This window comes from Vespula vulgaris, chromosome 1, assembly GCF_905475345.1.
Source record: "Vespula vulgaris chromosome 1, iyVesVulg1.1, whole genome shotgun sequence".
Taxonomy (NCBI): Eukaryota; Metazoa; Arthropoda; class Insecta; order Hymenoptera; family Vespidae; genus Vespula; species Vespula vulgaris.
The window spans coordinates 7,223,501-7,240,189 of NC_066586.1; the positions used below are offsets into that span (position 1 = coordinate 7,223,501).

At 38.3% G+C, this 16,689-nt stretch overlaps 1 protein-coding gene across 3 annotated transcripts in view; it reads left to right on the forward strand.

The window, feature by feature from the left end:
- LOC127062484 (uncharacterized) overlaps positions 1-16,689 on the forward strand; it is a 313,355-nt gene that overhangs the window by 41,873 nt on the left and 254,793 nt on the right. For all 3 annotated transcript variants that reach the window (XM_050990814.1, XM_050990795.1, XM_050990784.1), the window contains exon 2: positions 4,586-4,715. Coding sequence is in view for 2 of the 3 variants with exons in the window: in XM_050990795.1 (XP_050846752.1) it covers positions 4,586-4,715 (130 nt within the window). In the remaining variant the exon portion in view is untranslated. The remainder of the gene's footprint in view (positions 1-4,585; positions 4,716-16,689) is intronic.

The window sequence follows — 16,689 nt, forward strand, 5'->3', positions numbered from 1 at the left end:
CACGAAATCGTTAATCGTTGCTTTGTTATTGTGTTATAAAAAATATTATCCAGGTGAAATTAAGAAGGATAGAATTTACGTAGGGAAAGTCGGTGTAAGCTTGGATAGGTTCGTTCGATGAAAGAAGAAGAGAGAGCAATCTCGTTTGATTTTGAATTTTATTACAGATGATTCCGTTCGATTCACCGGTCCGAGTTAGTTCGAAGGCTTCTTCCTATATATCGTAGAGTCGTAATCGTAATCGGAATGGAGATGATCGGTCGATCGGCGAAAGTGGAGGTGGATGAACGTCAAAAGCGCCGGAGGAGAAGCTTCGGAGGAGCGTTGAAGGTGCACTCGGCTGGTACAGCTGCGCACACTCGCACGGAGCTCGAATGTGTTTATGCAAGTTGCGGTAGAGGAGGAGAGTCGGCCGAGCCTCTCTCCAACGAATTGCAAACTCGCCGCTCCTCGTCGGAATTGCAAATGCCACACGCCGGGGGTATATTTTAAAACGCTAGTGCTTCCCGATAATAGGTTCGCCGAGGAATTTCGAACGACACGAGTTCTTGCACACAGTTGGAGGAGGACGTTGTTGTCTCTCGTCAAGGGAATCGACCAAAGCCGTCTCTCCTCATCGAGCTCTATTCAAGACAGAGTTTATCTCGCGAATCTTTCTTTATATTTTCTCGCGAAACTTGTTAAATGTATTTTAAAGATCGAAGGATTAAGAACGTTTCGACGTTACCTTCAATTATTCTCACAGCATTTCTATTATTTCTTAAACAAGTCTTTTTTATTATTTTCATGCAAAGTGTTTCTTGTCCGATCGAGATAGTTAAATATCATCTATGTATATCGCGAGAAAGTACCATCGGTCGAAGATGGTACACGTTCGTCGAGTATTTGTATTAAGTCAGTTAATTGAGAAAAACTTTTCCGTTGAGATCGCCTCAGCAAATTTATTAAAGTGGTCGAAGCATTAATCTCCTTGCATTCTCTCTCTCTCTCTCTCTCTCTCTCTCTGTCTTTCACTTTTCTATTTATGTTTTATTTACTCTGATTCTTTCTTACTCTTTCTATCTTTCTCTCTCTCTCTCTCTCTCTATCTCTCTCTCTCTCTCTCTCTCTCTCTCTCTCTCTCTCTCTCTCTCTCTCTCTCTCTCTCTCTCTTGAAAGACCGTACGTCGTCTCGACGATGTGTGTGGCTTCCGCGTTCATTTTTGGAATTCGTGACCACGTAGAGTGACGGCTACTAACTGCGAAAATAGAAAAATTCGTATGGCGTCCGTGATATAAGATGGCCGTTGGAACCTTGTGCCAATTTCTAGGCCAACCGAATTTCTAAGAAGCACGTCGCTGACGAACGAAAGACGAAAAGAGGCGGAGAGAAACAGAAAGAGCGTGGTGACTCTGCTCCGTAGAGCAGTGCGAGGAAGAAGGGGAGGTAAGAGGATCGCCGGATGGCCCGTCTATTATTCACGGCAGAGACGGGCTGGATGTTAAGCGGGACGTAATTGTGAATATTTTTGCCGCATCTGTGCTGTCGCTCAAGACTATGGCCGACGTCCAATTGTCTCCTCGACCGAGCCAACTCCGTGGTTTTGCTCTTAAAGCCGTCGAACCTATGGCAAAATTGGAGACACTATTGCCTTCGAATTCCTTTTAGATCCAATCTATTCGATATCTCTCCCCTCGAACATATTTCGCACGTCTAATCGTGCTTCCTTTTTTTCCCTTGCACGCTCGTCAATTTATTTCTCGATTACTACAGATCGCGTGACTGATTTTCGGATTTGATGAGGATTAGAAGAGAGTGGAAGAGAAAGAGGAGAGGTACGCCAGAGAATGTCGGATGTAGGATCGACCTTGGAAGATTTATCGCGACGCTTAGATGAAAGCAAACCCCATAGTTAGGGAATACGAACTATCCAGTAAAAGTAGGATCGTTCCTTTCGACCGGTATCAATCTCTTGCTGCTTGGAAAATAAGGAAACTGGCTGGCTCGTTTCTAGCTCTTATTTGTCACTCGATCCTGATCCTCGTGAGCCTCGTAAGAGTTCGGATCATTTTTCTCTTTGAGTTTATCGCTTGGGAAGAAGAGAAGCTTGGCGAGGAGACTGTACAGGCCGTCATTCATGTATGGCGAAATGTTTCTTAAAAAGGGGAGAAAGGGCTTGGCCTTGGCGTTGTTCGAAATGAAAGTCCAACATGGGAGAAACTCACTAAAAAGTTCAACGGCAACGTTTCGTTACTTGTCGCATAGCTCGGGGACGAATCGTCACCGATAAGTCTCTTGTGTAGGAGTCTGCGTTCGTATCCGCTCTTTCGATGCTATAGCTCTACCTATGGTTAATGGGAAGGAGTAGGATACCGAGATAGGTACGACTAACGGAGACAAACTGTGTGTTTGCCCCTTCATTACCCCCGGGTAAATACCGGCCGGTTTTAATTACGGCCTCTACACTGCAACTATATCTCTTCTTGCTTGTTATTTAGTTACGCGCTAGCCTAAGCTATCTAACTTTCTTACCGACGTGGTTAAATAGGGGTTGTGTTCCTTGGAAACGAAATTCCATCTCCGTCCGCTAAACGGGCCGCGGCTTTCCCCATCTTCTACCACTTCGAACGTCGTTCCGACATTTCTCTTGTTTCTTTCTTTCTTTTTCTCTTTCTTTCTTTTTTCTTTTTTCTCTTTTTTTTTTTTCATTTATCGACTTGCTACTTCTTTTCTCTCTTCTTTCCCTCTACCTTACTTATTTCGTCTTTTGAAACGATACAAATCGATTTACGTTCCGATTCGTGTTCTCGCTCGGATCGGTGTATTTCCTCTAACAAACGACGATAATATTCTCCTTATGTCCAATCTTCTTTCATTTTACGTAATTTTCGTGTTACGTAGAATCGTCAGACTGGAAGCATTGAAAGTAGAAATGGAAGAGGTACGAGGTTAATCTCGAAAGACTCGTTTAAAGAGCGATCGACGCTACAGGCCGGATCAGTTCGTCCATAAACATTAGATAACGGAAGTAAGAGGTGGGATGGAAAGGGGAAAGAAGAGGGGAATTACGAAGATAAAATCCGAACGTAGTAGAGTAAAGGATGAAAAGACCGTGGGCGAAGAAGGAAGGAAGAAGGAAAGGTAGCGAGAAATATTGGTCGAAGGGTGGAACTCGCTCGTCTTATCGCGCGATTCTCGACCTTTGTTCTTGCTTACTTTCGAAAGCGAGAACGAGCGAGCGAGCGATGGGGCTGATGGCAGGAAAAAGAGATGAGAGAAGAGAAGAAGAAGAAGAAGAAGAAGAAGAAGAGGAAGAAGAGGGGAAGGAAGAGGAAGAAGAAGAAGGAAGAACATCGGAGGGATGTTATCTCAAAGCTCAGAAAATCCACTTTAATCCGTAAACCGCGCGACGCGAACGACACGACGTTCTCAGCTTGTTTGCTTGTCGAATCGATGAAGTTTCCGAAAAGACTCGGACGTCTACGAATTCGTCTCTTGGTAAATGGATTCGAAAAGATCCCTTGCTTTCCCACTTTTTTCTTCTTCTTTCTTTTTCTTTTTTATTTTATTTTTTTCATTTTCGTGAACCATTTGTTCGCAGTTTTTCTATGGCGTTCAAAGAGAGTTTAGAGAGGTTGATGGTTTTCTGCCAACTATGTGTGAAATATTAGCAAATAGATATTAGATATCGATCGTAGAACGCTTCTCGAATTTCTCTATCTCTCTTTATTTTATTACAGTTATGTAAGGAAATGGGAAAAGTACCTTCCGCGAAAATAAAATCTATTCGTAGGGATTCTCCGTGCGTAGATCTTTTTACTGTTAGATAACATATGCATATGTATGTACGTGGACTGAAATAACGTTTGAAAAAAATGTATAGATCAGAACTTATTTATAGATCAGAAATGTTTTCGAATCGTTATTATTATATTTTAATTCTGATTATTTTTCGACTTACATAATAACGCATCTAAGGATATCGAAGGGATTAAGTATATGCCTATACTACCTATACGTCAGCTTGGCTATCTCTTGACATTTTTAAAAAGCAGCAAACATCGTTGGAGTCTATGTCGGTAACCAGTCGACGTGTCGCCATCTTCTTCCGTTGGAATCGCAGGCTGTCACATTGTATCCTCCTTCTCGTAGATTTTTATTTTTCTCGAATCTCCCAGTCGTACGAATCCACCTCCGTAGGCAATGCCCGAGTGTCGACCTGAATAATGTATGTCTTTTACAGCGAGTATACAACTTGACACGCGGCATGGAGCACGTGCGCGTCCGCACCTATATCCATTCTCGATGGAATATATCCGAAAGGCACCCAACACCTGCACACCCTCTCGTATATATCCACTTAGACCTATTTTTCTTTTTTCTCTTACACTCTTTCGCCTTTGCTTTATTCTCGTTTAGTCGTGCGTTCGACAAAACGTTTATATATAATACCACGCGGAATATTTCCCCATTTTTCAACAAATTTATATACGCAATTTTTGTTTTCTCGTATTTACTATACCAACTCATAGAAACTTATATGTCATAAGATATTTCCATTTGCGAGATATTCCTTAATGATATTTTTCATCGTACGTGTTATAGGAATCGCCATCGATGTGAAACGGATGCATTGCCGTCATCGAGAGTTTACAGGACGCAGAGTGTCGTGCGTGCGTGCACTTGTCTACACACATCGAGAGTTATAAACATTCATCGTGGGGTGCACGGAAACGTAAGAATATTATTTCTCCTTCTCATAATCTTCTTCTTGTTCTACTTTGTTTTTTCTTTGTTGTCTTCTTTCATACGTGGTCTCGCTTGCTTCACGATTCGAGGCAGACTAAATCGTAATCATTGGATATTCAAAAATTCGAGGCGATTCGCACGATATAAATGACTCCTGTTGCTTCTCGCGGTAGGCAAAATACATTGTAACGGTGTTAGCCGAGCTATGAATAAATTTAACGCGAACGAGCGAGATTATATAAAGCGTAGAAAGACCGAGGGTGCATGATCCTTCTCTTAAGAGGGAGAAGAAGAAAAAAAAAGAAGATACTTTCCGTTTGTATCCATAATGTAACGTAGATATCTCTTTTTGTGATTCATGGCAAATGACTATAGTAACGACAATGACGTGAAATCGTAAGGGAAGTGCAGATCACCGTATAGAAGTTAGAACGAAGTTCCGTCATTTAGGTGGTGGTGTAAAGTGTTCACGCAAGCTTGCGAAAGCCTCGTGACGTAACAACGTAGTATAAGAGGGGAAAAAGGAGAGAGAGAGAGAGAGAAAGAAAAAGAAAGAGACAGAGAGAGAGAGAGAGAGAGAGAGAGAGAGAGAGAGTGAGAGAGTCGCTCAAAAACATTTACGGTGAATCGGATTAACGTGGGTATTTAATCCCGCCCGCGGCTTCCTCGCCGGTGAAATAAAGAGGGATCGAGCGGAAAAACAAAACGGAAATCCTTCGAATGAGTGTGCGTACACGCTCGTATGTGTATATATATATATATATGTCTATGCTGTCTCCATGTATATGTATGTGTGTACTTTGCACAACGCTTGCGTCCTTTGTGGATTTCGAATAGCAAGAGGAAAGGGAGAGAGAGGACGAGAGGGATCAACGGAAAGGGACGCGGATTCTCTTCAGTGAAATCTCATCTCTTTAATAGAAGAAAGTTTTGCAGCCATCGCCTCCCTCGAGCTTACGTATTCGAGTATCTGATTTCTGATTGATCGCACTCCGAATGCTCGACCGTATTCGTCCTAACTCTGTGACGTATGTACATCTACGTCACTGCCATCCGTAGAAAGCTCTCACGATTTTTAATCATTTTAAAGGGTTACATATATCTAGGAAGTTTAAAAAAAATGCAATCTTTTTAACTTTTCTTTTTTTCATTTCTTTTACCTGTAATTAATTTTGTTAATAAGAAATCGTTAAATATGTGTGCTAGTCTGCACTTTGAGAAATAGTTTTCAATGAAAAATTTCAAACGATTTGTTATCTTCTTGACGTTATCGATGTCGAACCAAACAGGGTCATTTCTACGGTATTTGTAGTACCAATAGCATCTTCTCAAGGTATTTTATTTAATAAAAATATATTGAATTTAACATGAGATTTTCGAGAAAAATTTCATCACTTTTTTAAAAATCAAAAAGACTATTGCTCTTGAAACAATTTTCATATAAACAAGTTAGATGATATTAGAAATAATTTGACCAAATTTCATTCGAATCTATTGAATAATTTTCAAAATATTATTGAAAATTTTTTCTTTATGCATACATTAAGTCGTTGATTTTTATGATATATAACGAACCTTCTTTGCATGCTGTTCTTTTGTAAAGGCTTTATTGACAGTATTTTTTTCGCGATTAGACTTGTTTAAGAACTCGGTAACTCTTGACTTTAAACGGTTGTAACTTTACAAATCGTTTGAATTTTCTAACGAAATTGACAGAAAATATTCTTAAAGGATAATATTATTGAATAAAAATATTAAAAAAAAATCTATTTTTTGAACTAAAATAATCTTTTAAGAAGAGAAGTTGATCTTTTTAGGATTATAACGACTGAAATATATAAATCTGTTTGTTGATATTCTATATCGACATAAGTGCAGTTAATATTAACAACAGAAAATATCAAAGCTATATAAAAGAATTTTATTCAAAATTTATAAAAATAGTGAACGATGGTATCGATTAACGATGATTAACAAGGATTATTTTATCGATTCGTGAAATATACTGTACAACAATATACGTTTCTGTGAGTTAGATAACATTTATAAACGAGTTAAGATGACTCGTGGAAATAGCAGGAAATAGGACACTAACTTTCAATTGTACGTTCTATAGTTACGATGAAATCTTCGTTGGGAGCTGCGTTTCTAAGTGCATGTCATATTGATAAAAATGTTGAGAACGGAATGGCATATATATATAAAGCGAATCGTTTAACTTTTTACGAGTTTCTGTAGGTTATTCGAGATATCGAGAAGATTCGAAAAATTCGAAGAAACGATTTCGGTTATTTCTTCGAAGCGAATAAATTATTAGTTTTGTATCTAAACATGTTGCATCGATGTGGTTAGTTTCCTTATCAAAAGTACAGACTTGTAACAGGTTATATGATTCACCACCGTGTATATCTCAAATAAATCAACAAGAGACGAGGGATGATACTTCGAGATAACATGGCGGTGTTCGGTTTACCACCCTCGCGATTCTCTCTCTCTCTTCTTTTTATTTAGGTTCTACGAACACGTTTCTGGCATGGCATACGTTCGTGAAATGTCTTCGCCGGTATATTTGGCCAACACTGGCATATTTTTCGCACGTATATAAAACGCGTCTGCAACACGAGGTGATTTTCCCTGTTCCTTATCATAGCTTTGCCATTTGGATATATTTATGTGTGTTTCCATGTTTCTTTGTCTGTGTCCGAACATATCTAGACATATATGTATATAGTAAATCTTCAACAATATCGAAATCATTAATAATAGCAAACTATCTAAATAAATCATTTGTTGATCGTTATTTTTTACTGTAAACGATTTCACAGATATCAATGTGAAATATTGTTAAAACGAAAACAGAGAGATATAATTAACAGGTATATATCGTTTATATCCAATATATATTTAGATACGAGTTAGCCCTAAGAAAAGTAAACCTTCTCAAAGAGATCTTTTTTAAAGAACGTAAGCTTTAGAGAACTTCGAGAGGTCGATCGGACGTCTAGTAAGTCGGGAATCTACGGGCGAGTTGCTCGGTGAAAAATGAATCGGATAGTCATGGATATAGCAAGCGTGCTTTCTGCCCCTTACTTTCTCGTCCTTCTTTTACTAGAAGGGTGCGAGAGAACGATACGTGACCCTGAGCAAGCCTTCGTAAATTCGACGTCAATACAGACGCGAACGTGCATCTCTCTAACATTTCGTTCCGCGTACTTTCATATATTTTTCACGAATGGTAGTTTGCAGACACGCATGCGCGCACCTTTCACGTCGATCGTCGATCCTTTCGGACATTACACCATCCGTCTTCGTAACTCTCTTTCTCTCTCTTTTCCTCTCTTTCTCTCTTTTTTCTCCTCATTCGTTTTCATCCTAACTCTGTTGATTTTTTCGAAACGAAACGATTATGCTTAAATTCGAGAAAGTAGGAGTATCGAACGCTTGTAACCGGAGCTTTTCTTCCGGCACATATTTTTTTACGTCGATAGTGCAATTTTTTCACGTCATTTGTTCCAAAAGAAATAGCATGAACGCTTTCTTTCCCTTTCTCTCTCTCTCTCTCTCTCTCTCTCTCTCTCTCTCTCTCTCTCTCTCTCTCTCTCTTTCTCTCTCTCACTATCTTCCTTTGGATTAACGTTCAAGCGCGATATCTACTTAATTGCCGAAGCTTTTGTAAGCGAAACGAGGCGAGAGCGCATGTTAGAAAGAGAGTAAGAGAAGGAAAAGAAAAGAAGTAGTGAAGAGGGGTAAGAAGAGGCCCGATTCCAAAGCCAAGGGAGGCTCAAGGAAATGTTAGCTCGTAAGGGGCATTTACATGTAAATGGCTCCGTGGCTAGGAAGGTCTCGGGACGAAAAGAACGAAGCTAACGACGCTCGATCGCGTTGAAGAAAAAGAAAAAGAACAGAAAATGAGAGAGAGAGAGAGAGAGAGAGAAAACCATTTCGTTCGGACTCTGGCCGTTAATTTATTTCGAGCTTTCGCTTGTCTCTTCTTTCTTCCCCATCTCTCTCTCTCTCTCTCTCTCTTTCTCTCTGTTTTTCTTTGTCTGTCTATCCTTTTCGTCGGTTTTTCTCGATTCGTTCGGTCTCGCACACACAGCAGTGTCGATTTTCTGTCACCGGCTACGCTCTCATCCATCCGAAGTGCCGCAGAAAAGTCCGCAAGTTCTCTCCGCGATCGACTTTCAAATTGCTTTCTCTTTCCGTCGGTCTTAATTACGCTTCAGCCGCAAACAGTCGCTTGCTTTACCGTTTACTGGTAACGTTCGCGCGGGAAACTTCGGTGATTTATAAGAACATAGAATAATCCAAGTTTTCGAGATTTTTGCTTTCGCGATATTCCCCTTTTTATTTTCATTCGGTCGTTTTTAATTCTTCTTTTTCTTTTTTTTTTTCTTAGTGGCTTTTTTTTTTTCTTCGAGCTCGTTCGAAACGCGTAACGGTCGCTGTTATAGTCGAATGTCAGGAATATGTTTACTCATGAATCTCTACTTTGTCGTCGTGTGAATGTATGTATTAGGATTGGATATATCCACATGAGCGTTTATGCATATGCGATTGCTCTGGCATTGTTTAAACGCGTTTGCTTGTCTCTTCGTTTAACGCGAATCAACGGAGAAGTTAGTGTAACCGGCTTAACACGATTTAGATTGCATTAGTGTTTCGAATACAAGGCGTTGTATTGATAATGAACAAAGAACGGTTTATCGTTATGCTTAAGTTGTGGCATGGATTTAGGATTAGTTTAAATTAAAACGAACGAACCTTTCGAATTTTCTTGGTATATTTTTTCTCCTAGAAATTTCTTTACGCTTTTCCTATATTATTTCCTACTATTCTTTCTACTACTATGACGTCGAGCCAGCATCTGAATTCTCCCTTTCGATACATCGGAAAATGGAACTCTAAGCCTATAAGCTGCTACCTGTAAGCTTGAAGTACGATGTGTACGCTCAGCGAACACCTGACTGACGTGAATCAACAATTACATTCCTCGTGATGCACGGATATCTGCGTTTTGCTCGAGTACTCTTGGATTATTGTCTACGTATTCTCGATGTATATACGATAGATATCTTTTACGTAAGTTTCTATATCGTACGTCGATCGCATTATATCCGCCGCGTAGGCGTATGGCATAAATAAACAAAAATATAAAAATTCAGATATTCCTATAACATTCGTAGTATTGTTATATATACACGTTGGAAGTACATACTTAATTGTTTCTTGACGTTAGTTTTATATTCATTGAAGAAGAGTTTATACTTGTTGAAATACCTGAGGATAGATTAAGATTGTTTAAGAAGAATACCGTGAAAGACAAGTGTTATTATGATCAAACAATTAATAGAGGTAAAGAAGATGTGGTATGGTTTGTGGTTCTAAGAATTGGTCTTTGAGAAATGATCGACAAAAGAGAAGGGATTGATATAAATAAACGTATTGTTCACAGACTGTTGAAGAAAACAAGAATTAGTTAATCAAAAGTGTTGTAGAGTTAAGAGTAAGATACGAGGGTTAGTTTTCGATAAGAGAGTTTCATAGATTTTTCGAGATAGAGCAAATGAAAGGTAGAGAGAGAGAAAGAATGAGAATGGAAAGATGAATTAAATATTACATTAAGTATGGTGGTGTAATAATAATTCTTAAATTTAATAACAACCTAACATAAGAATCCAAGATCAAAGTCAGGGATCCAATATTCTTACTTTGTTGCATAATATTGTTAGTATTTACTTCTATACTTATTATTAAATATATTTATAAACATTCTTTATAATAAAAGATATTCATTATAAAGAATGTTACAACTTTATTATAAATAAAGTCCAATATTGCCAAGATACGTATATCTCATTTTATATTTATTACGAATAGATATAATAGGATTTTTGGTATCTACACGACAGATAGTAATGAAATTTTATTCATCCTTAACGTATGATATTAAAAATGTTTAATTAGTACTGGAGAATTAACTTTATTAACATTAGAACGTATAATATGTAAGAAGCTACGGGAAATATGCTAAGTTTATAATTTAATCTTAAATAAAAAATGAAAAGATTGTTCGCGTTTTAAAAAATATTTTTTCTAATATTATCATGCGTGACATGATAAAAAAATTAATTTAAATAAACACAATCGATATCATATGCTTATAAGGGTGCATGAAGTCTTAATACGTGGTTTAATACGCGATGTCATCAACTATATCGATTTACTTACAGGACTTCTTCCTGAGAAGTCTTTAGCAAGACATAAGAAGATTAGAAAGCATTGATTAAATCACACTTGTAAGACAAGTAGAGAAGATACGAATATTGATTTGTTAAATACTATCTTGCTTATTTCGGATCCTCTTATTTTATTCCATCGAAGACCCATCTATAAAAACCTTTATCATGATTTCTATGAAATAGAAAACTATTTAGTAAAAAAATCCAAAAGAAGAATTAAGGAAATCAAACATTTTGGATAATTGGCAAATCAATCGATCGATTGAAAAGATAAATAATTTCACGAAATTTGCAAACTAATAATTACCTACCAATTTTCTGTAAATAAGCTTTACCTAATAAAGCTTTGAATAATTACTAAATAGCTTTATTACTGAACTTCAATTTTTGTCCATTCGGCCGCAATATGCAAATGAATTTTTTATTTCAGATAATTTAAAAATGTCTTTTCTACGATCGTTCGTATAACGCTTTCTTTTTATTTCATCCTTGGACTATCTTTTTTGCGTTTCGTTGCTTCTCTCGTAGCTTTGCAAAATTACTGGTCGTGAGATAGACTATGGCGTGCAATGTGCAAGACAGAAAGGGGAAGAGAATGAGTACTGTCTATCCGAGAGAGAGAGAGAGAGAGAGAGAGAGAGAGAGAGAGAGAGAGAGAGAGAAAGAGAGAAACGCGACGTGCACAACGCTCGGTTCCATGTAGCCAATCATTGGAGGATCCTCCCATTCCCTGTTTAATCGTCTCAGCAAGCTGGCCTTCTGCGAGCCGATAATGAATACGTCCCGTAGTGCAGTTAGGTACATCTGCAACCGACCACGCGACGTTCTCACTAACGCGAAGAAGACTGAAAAAAAGCGTTCAATCTTTTGGATCCCCTGTTGTAGCTCGATAGATTCCGCTCATTTTACCGTTTCAATTCGAAATTGGAAACGCTGTGGCGAGATCGTAAAGGATACCACAATTCCTTTTCTCGGATGGAACAACGAATACCATTCTATTTGTACGTGTTTCCTCGAATTTTCCTCTTTTATAGGCATCCTCTCGTTAATTAAGACGCATATTCCTGTGCCGAATTATTGCCGAAGTAATAGACGTAAGCAAATGATCGGATGCTGGCGCGAATACACGCGTCCTAGTAAGATATATTATCTCGTACGATATGTTCGATCGTTACAATGCAAAGAGAAGGTATGTAGCATCTGCGATACAACAACTGTACAAGCGTTTACACGCATCCGAATCGTGGATGGAATTACATAGACAAGATCGTTTATCTATCTATTTTAAGATAATTGTTAATAAGGATTTTATTGCTTTTAATTTTCCTTGAAATTCTTTCGTTATCGATTTCGTAAGAATCGCTTCATTCATGCGTTTTTAAAAGAAAGTCGAAATAATTTTCTACGAGATAATATCTCAGTAAATAATACATATAAATATTTTTGGAACAATCGAATTAATTTTATCGTTAGAAATGCAAATGCCGAGCGATGCGAATTACACAGTTTTTGAAAAAAATTGTGAAATCTTCCAAATATAATTCTCTGAATTTTTGTTCAATCGATTTCGAATATCTTGAAAACAGTACGTAGAGTAAACTTTAAAGATGCGATATGTATAAACGAGTTGAATGGTTTTAATCCTATTGGCTGTTATTTTCCATAAAGAGTGTGGGTTACTTTGGTACCAGTGGTCAAAGGATTCCACGAACAGATGTTACCTAGCTAACCGAAAAGTAGTTTGCATATTTAATTGCATACCGCTCCGTTGTTTTATCTCGTAAAAAGAGTTTAGTAGCCAAGCCACGCGAAGCGACCCCTTAGAGCCATCATTATTCTAAAACGGACTTTTACTTTAGATAGAATCGAGCCTTTAACTTTCGACTTTGCATCGCTCGGACTCTCTTATTCGTTAATCGAATATTTAATCAACTTAGATGAGTCATGTAAATGTTGTTCGATCCTATCGTTTCTATTCTATCAATGTAGAACAACGATTTCTGATTTCCTCTTTATTAATATTCATTGTTTTCGGTAGCAATTCAATTTTCTACAGTTGGATATATACTGCACATATACGGGTATAAATAGATACCTCTATGTTTTAGTAGCTCGTCGAATATTCTCATCGGAAGATTATTCCTTTTCGTTACCAACGTCCATCGCTCTTTTACGAAATTTCCCTGGCTTTCCGGTGTTGTCAATATAAACAAAATTTTGTCAAAAGTTTGATGTGTCGCTTCACGCCTCGATGATATCTCTCTGCAACTCAGCGACCATTCCAAATTGATTTTGGTTCACTTTCGAAGATCGGTTCTCGAAATACATGTGCGTATAACATTCTGTTGCTGATGACATCATATTGTTCGATATTCTGGACGTTTTACCGATTTATAAACGAGTCGGGTCACCTCGCACGCTATTTCAATGTGCGGATACGTGCCTGTATATACCCGTATAGCGATAACGTCGATCCGTTCGTGTCACGCGTCGGCTAATAATATTTCGAATGCACGTCCTAATGAAATTATATCTTACCCATCGACTCGATAACTTTATTTTTCGTTTCTCTTTCGTACCGTTAAAGAGCGTTTCGTTCGTTTTGCAAAATCAACGTCGGAAATTACACTGCGTAGAGAATTGCGGAAACGCCGGTGCAATTTAGATCTGACAAATTTCTCTTTCTATTTGTATCAATCGTTCGTTGTTACGTCATTGAAATATTAGTCGACGATTAAAAAAAAAAAAAGAAAAAGAAAGAAACAGAGCATTATACATCTGATAACAATACATAAATACGCAAGCGAAGTAATGCAAGGAAAACAGTCGGCAAACACGTTCGTCCTCGAGTAAAATATTTTTAGCATCGTCATAGTTGTCGATATTCTAACCGTACCAACAAATTTCTTCTTCACGCTCTAATACTTTATTTCTATGCAATAGCGTTATCTTCGTCGCTGCCATCCTTAACGTTTCCAACAGACACTCGATGTACGGCAGACAATCCGGGTAGACATTTTGCTAGGCGAGCACGAAACACGCATATATGATCCCAGGGGCACGTCAGCTCGATCGGACAAGAATGTCAGGTGGTCGCGTCATGGACCACCAACTGTCAGTCAATCCTGCCCATGGAATACCAGCTTCTCTCTCTCTCATTCTGATTACGTTCTCGTAACCACTAGATTTTACATGGGAACTACGACTTATTATCTCCTCTGCTATATACTATCTTCCTTCAACCCTTACATCGTCTTAGCGCGCTGACACGTAGGATAACGTAGTCTCGTTATGCATTACAGACGATAATGCTTGCACTTTGAAATAGGAACGTGGATCTCGAGCGTTAGTTGCACGAGAGAGAATGATATTTTCGTGAACTTGATTTCTATACAAAACTACGGAGACGATTATTACTAACGATAAGAAAAACGACGTCACTTAGCTATTTCCTTTTCGATAAAGATCGAACGTAATTGCAACGTGTTTGCATAAGTAGCGCCGTTCTCGAAGAAGCTTATACTCCATGTTTCTCGAGTTGGTTCTTCTAATTTCTTTTATACGTGCGTCGTACGTCGCGAACACGGTATAACGAAGAGCAAACGTCGGACTTGGTACCGCAAGCAAACGAATTCCCTTTACGGTTTTTGCCGTCCTTTTTCATCCTTCATTTCACTTGCTGTTTCTCTCCACTTTTTCTTAGTTTCTCTCTCTCTCTCTCTCTCTCTCTCTCTCTCTCTCTCTCTCTCTCTCTCTCTCTCTCTCTATCACTGTATGTCTCTCTTTCAAGCTTCTATATACGCGTATATACGACTCATAAAAACGTACACGTGAACTTTCCATTCGTTAAAGATATCGCGAATGATACTAGGTAGAAAAACGGGCAAACTTGGTCCTTCAATTTTTCATGCATACCATGGTTGTACCAGCCACGAGTGCGGCCAGAGTTAAAGCTAACTTACATTTGTCCGTCTACTTCTTTTCTTTTCGTATTCGTTTTGGCTAGGGTCAAGTAAGAACGTACGGTAATGTATCTTGCTCAATTTCGCTCGATCACTCTCACGCTTCGTAGATTTTATTTCTCTCTCTCTCTCTCTCTCTCTCTCTCTCTCTTCGTCGCGCGTGCGTGTTCTCCACGTTTCTCTATATAGCTCTATGTACATACAGATCTATGTACATCCTCCATTTCACTTCCATGCAAGCTGCCAACGCTGCGGGGCAACAGCCAATTCGGCATATCAATACCGAAGCTGCATTTCAATGATCCTACTATCCTTCCTATACATCTCTCCAATATATTATGGACCCTGCAATTTTATTCTTTTTTATTCCATCGTTTTCGTTCGACGAAAAAAGAAAAAATATATATTGGCAATTCAACTAAAGCCTTTCGTCTTTACAATCGACAGCGAATAGATTTCTTTAAACGGTTAAGCAAGCGAAACATAAATGCGAAAAGATCGACAAAAAATTTACGACGTAGCTCGCACACGCGAGTCATTTTCTACGTTAATAATAATCAACTTTGTTGCACGCTTTTACGTTCCCTTCTCTTTGTGCTCTTTTATTTGAAACGTGCGTTCGCTTTGTGCCGCGCCGTTCTCGTGTTTTCCTTTTTTTTTTCCCCCAGAAAAAACGCGATATCACTTCTTCCCAAAGCGCGAAAACAAAACCGTGGAAGGTATCGAAACGTATACACGTATCTACATATACTGGACGTACATACGAGAAGCAAAAATATTTCTCTTCTTTTTTTCGTTTTTTCTTTTTAGATGTTACGAAGTCTGACTACGAATTATTATTGTCCTCTAGGAGAGAACGGGCACCATTTGCCTGTTCCAGTAAGGTGGGAAGAAACGAGTCACATAATTTGACATTGCCGTACTTAGTGAGCTATACGGCTTTTGTTTCTCTCTATTTGAATAATCGTTTAAAGCGTTGGGTAGTGAATTTAAGTATTGGGAGATGGGAGAGACAAATTGATTGATAATATAGAACGTATGGCTCATGGCAGAGAAGTTGGCTCACTTCTACTTTAGAAGATAGCAAAGTACCTTTTTGAATTTCGAAAATGTACTCGAATCGATGCTATCGGATGACTTTGATCGCTCTTTCAGACCTCTGATATGGGAAATTCGGAAAAGAAAGGAACAAGGAGTAGAAAGAGCCAGGCTATGGAGAATTCGTTCTTACGTCGAATTCTTACGATTTATTTTCTCTTCTTCTCTTCTTCTTCTACTTCTTCTCCCGCATGTACTTAACATGATCGAATACGTAAGCAGATTGATGCTAACATGTTCTTTTACTATTGATTCTTTCTCTCTTTTTTTCTCTTTTGATATCCTTCGAATCAGATAGAAATCTAGATAGAATTCAAGCTTATTCGCATGAATATTTTACATCCCTCGACATATTCTAATGTTTCTTTAACTCTCTCTAACTTTCTCTATTTTCCATATATATTCTTTTATCCGCCATTTTTATTTTCGATCGATTTTTAAAATAACGAGAGAGAGAGAGAGAGAGAGAGAGAGAGAGAATGTAGATATTCACTTTACGATTATAGATCCATTTATATACAATCATGACCGTTTCGCGCATCGAATTGGTTACTATAGTTTTATATGTAACAGTTTATATATCATTCGTGCCGTTTGTTATCATTCGTGACCCGGATGTCCTCCGGTTACATTTGATAACCATCGATATTCTCCTTGT